Raw genomic sequence first — 2,841 nt, 5'->3', positions numbered from 1 at the left:
AACACACTGGTCTTACCTGACAGGAGGAAAACATCTGAGGAGGTAAGATCAATAATTTTGCTCTCCTTATTCCTGGAGGTAAAGTCATTTGTAACTTGTTGTAAACAATTTATCCATTATCCAGCTTTCATGAGTCCACTGGTTCAATTGCATCTTCTTTAGTCAGTTTTGTGTTTTATTTATTTATTTTTTTCATTTTAATTTACTTTTATTCAGGACTGATGACTACCTTTGTGATCTCTGCATACTGTGTTTATGCTTAAGAACATTTTTATTTTTATTTTCTTTTAACAAATTTGCACCAAATATTAACCTAAAATGCTGAACTTTAACAAAGCTTTTTGCAAATCAGCAACATTTGTCCTTCTCTTTTCTGGCAGTTCAAACAACCTCCATTCAAACATCATTAAGGAAGGCAAATTAAAACATTTTTTTACCAACACAGTTGGGCAAAACATTCACATTGTATTGTTCATTTCACTTTTAAGCTCCTTCATGTATTTTCAGCAGTGGTGTCAAACTGAAGGTGCCTGGATGTGATGTATATGGCAGAATAGATTATGTTTTCGTATTAACTATTTGTCTGAAAATGTGCTGATTGTAACATTCCCCTGTCCGTGGTGCTGAAATTTACTCCATGTGTCTTTGATAAAAAACAAATAATTAAAAACATAAAAATAAAATAATAATAAAGTAAATAAACCAAAGTAAAAATTAAAACAGAAGAGATTGCATTTTATACCCATTAAAAAATACATTTAATATTCAGTATTGTTTTATTAAGCAAGTTGTAGATTTAGTCCATTTTTTCTACATCTCAGTTGTTTAAAACATTTGATGGAATCTGTTTTGTTTCTATTTTTCTATTTTTACCAGTCTAGCTTTGCAATGTCCATCCACGTCACTTGGTGTCAGCATGATAACATTAATAGTTCTGCGCGTTTTGTCACATGCATCAGACCCATCCCGTTCCCCTTTAAATATAACAACGAGAGCGTCTGCGGTCTTGAGGAGGTGATTCAGTCGGAAATATATTCTCGGTCAGTTATTTGTTTGGATTATGACACCGGGTGAAGCAGAATAAGTCCGAATTGGCTTATTTAAAGCTTATCCGAAGTGCGCTTACAGTGCTGTCGTTTTTTTTTTAATCCTCCACCATGGAACAAAGGGAACGTGCACTGACGAGAAACCGGACAAAATGGATTATATTCATGCTGTTTCAGATTTCTTCTTGGATCTGCGTCAAAGCACAGTTTAGATATTCTGTGAACGAGGAAGTTCAGGAAGGAACAGTTGTTGGGAATATCGCAAAGGATTTAGGTCTTGATAAGACGACGCTCAAAGAGAGGGGGGTGCGTATTGTCTACGGCTCCACGGAGCCTCCTTTCACCGTGAATCAGGATGACGGCGTCTTGTTTGTGAACCGAAAAATCGACCGAGAGCAAATCTGCGACCGCAGCAAGGTTTGTGTTGTGGATTTAAAAACGGTGCTGCAGAACCCGCTGGAGATCCATCACGTCTCGGTGGAGATTCTGGACGTGAATGACCATGCGCCGAGCTTCCCCGAGAATAAAATCATGTTGGAGATTTTTGAATCTGCATTACAAGGAGCCAAATTTCTGCTAAAAACTGCTCATGATGCTGACAGTGGGTTATTATCCGTCCAGCAGTATAAACTGAGTAATAACGATCATTTCAGATTAGAAGTGAAGGATCGCGGTGAGGACCGTAAAACTCCCAGTTTAGTTCTTGAAAAGCCACTTGACAGGGAATCAGTGAAAAGCCACGTGCTGTTACTGACAGCTTTAGATGGAGGGAGACCTCCAAAGTCTGGAAACATGACAATAATAGTTAATGTTTCTGATGTTAATGACAACCCGCCCGTTTTCAGCCAGGAGTCATATTCTGTGTCTTTAAAGGAGAACTCCCCTGTAGGTACAACTGTCATCCAGATTAATGCAACAGATTCCGATGAAGGTTCAAATGGAGATGTTTTTTATTCATTCAGCCATGACGTGGAAGCGCGAGTGCGCGCACTTTTTAATTTAAACCCAGAGACTGGAGTCATAGTTGTGGCAGGGAATATAGACTTTGAGGACAGGTCCAGATATGAAATCGATGTGCAGGCATCAGACAAAGGTGCGGCAACTTTGAAAACCGACAAGAATGTCGTAATTAACATAGTCGACCTAAATGATAACGCGCCAGAAATTGAAGTGACGTCATTTTCACAAGCGCTCCCTGAAGATTCTAAAGCAGGCACTACAGTGGCTTTGATTAGTGTTACAGACTTTGATTCTGAACTGAATGGGAAAGTTATATGTGACATTAATGAAAAACTTCATTTTACAATCGTTCCATCTTTACAAAGCAATATATATTCCTTAGTAACTAACGGTAAACTGGATCGAGAAGAGAAATCCATATATGACGTCATAATAGTTGCAAAAGATGGAGGGGAACCGTCGTTAACATCTGAGAAAAATATTAAAGTGATAATATCAGATGTGAATGATAACAGTCCAGTTTTCTCACATAGCCCCTACACATTTTATATAAGTGAGAATAATACACCTGCGGAGAAGATTTTCTCAGTGACAGCTCAGGATCAGGATGAAGGCAGTAACGCTCAGATTTCATACTTTATTTCGAGGGATAGAGAGGGGGCAAACATGCTCACATCATTTTTAAACATTAATTCAGAAACTGGAGATATTGTTGCAATGAAGAGTTTTGACTTTGAAAGTCTGAAAACTTTCCAGTTCCAAGTTGTGGCCACAGATTCTGGAGCTCAGTCTCTGAGCAGCAACGTGACAGTGAACGTGTTCATTCTGGATCAGA

General features: G+C 38.4%; 1 protein-coding gene across 1 annotated transcript in view; it reads left to right on the top strand.

Moving 5' to 3' along the window:
- The window catches only part of LOC119408723 (protocadherin gamma-A11-like), a gene marked incomplete at its 3' end in the record, with an annotated part of 4,856 nt that extends 2,016 nt beyond the window's left edge, over positions 1–2,840 (top strand). The window contains exon 2 of the mRNA XM_037675563.1: positions 2,419–2,840. Coding sequence (XP_037531491.1) covers positions 2,419–2,840 — 422 coding nt within the window. The remainder of the gene's footprint in view (positions 1–2,418) is intronic.
- Position 2,841: the final 1 nt, after the last annotated feature.

The sequence above is a fragment of the Nematolebias whitei genome, chromosome 4, assembly GCF_014905685.2.
Source record: "Nematolebias whitei isolate Nwh7 chromosome 4, NemWhi1, whole genome shotgun sequence".
Lineage (NCBI taxonomy): Eukaryota > Metazoa > Chordata > Actinopteri > Cyprinodontiformes > Rivulidae > Nematolebias > Nematolebias whitei.
The sequence above is the reverse complement of the archived record's forward strand: the minus strand, read 5'-3'. Positions and strand labels throughout refer to the sequence as shown.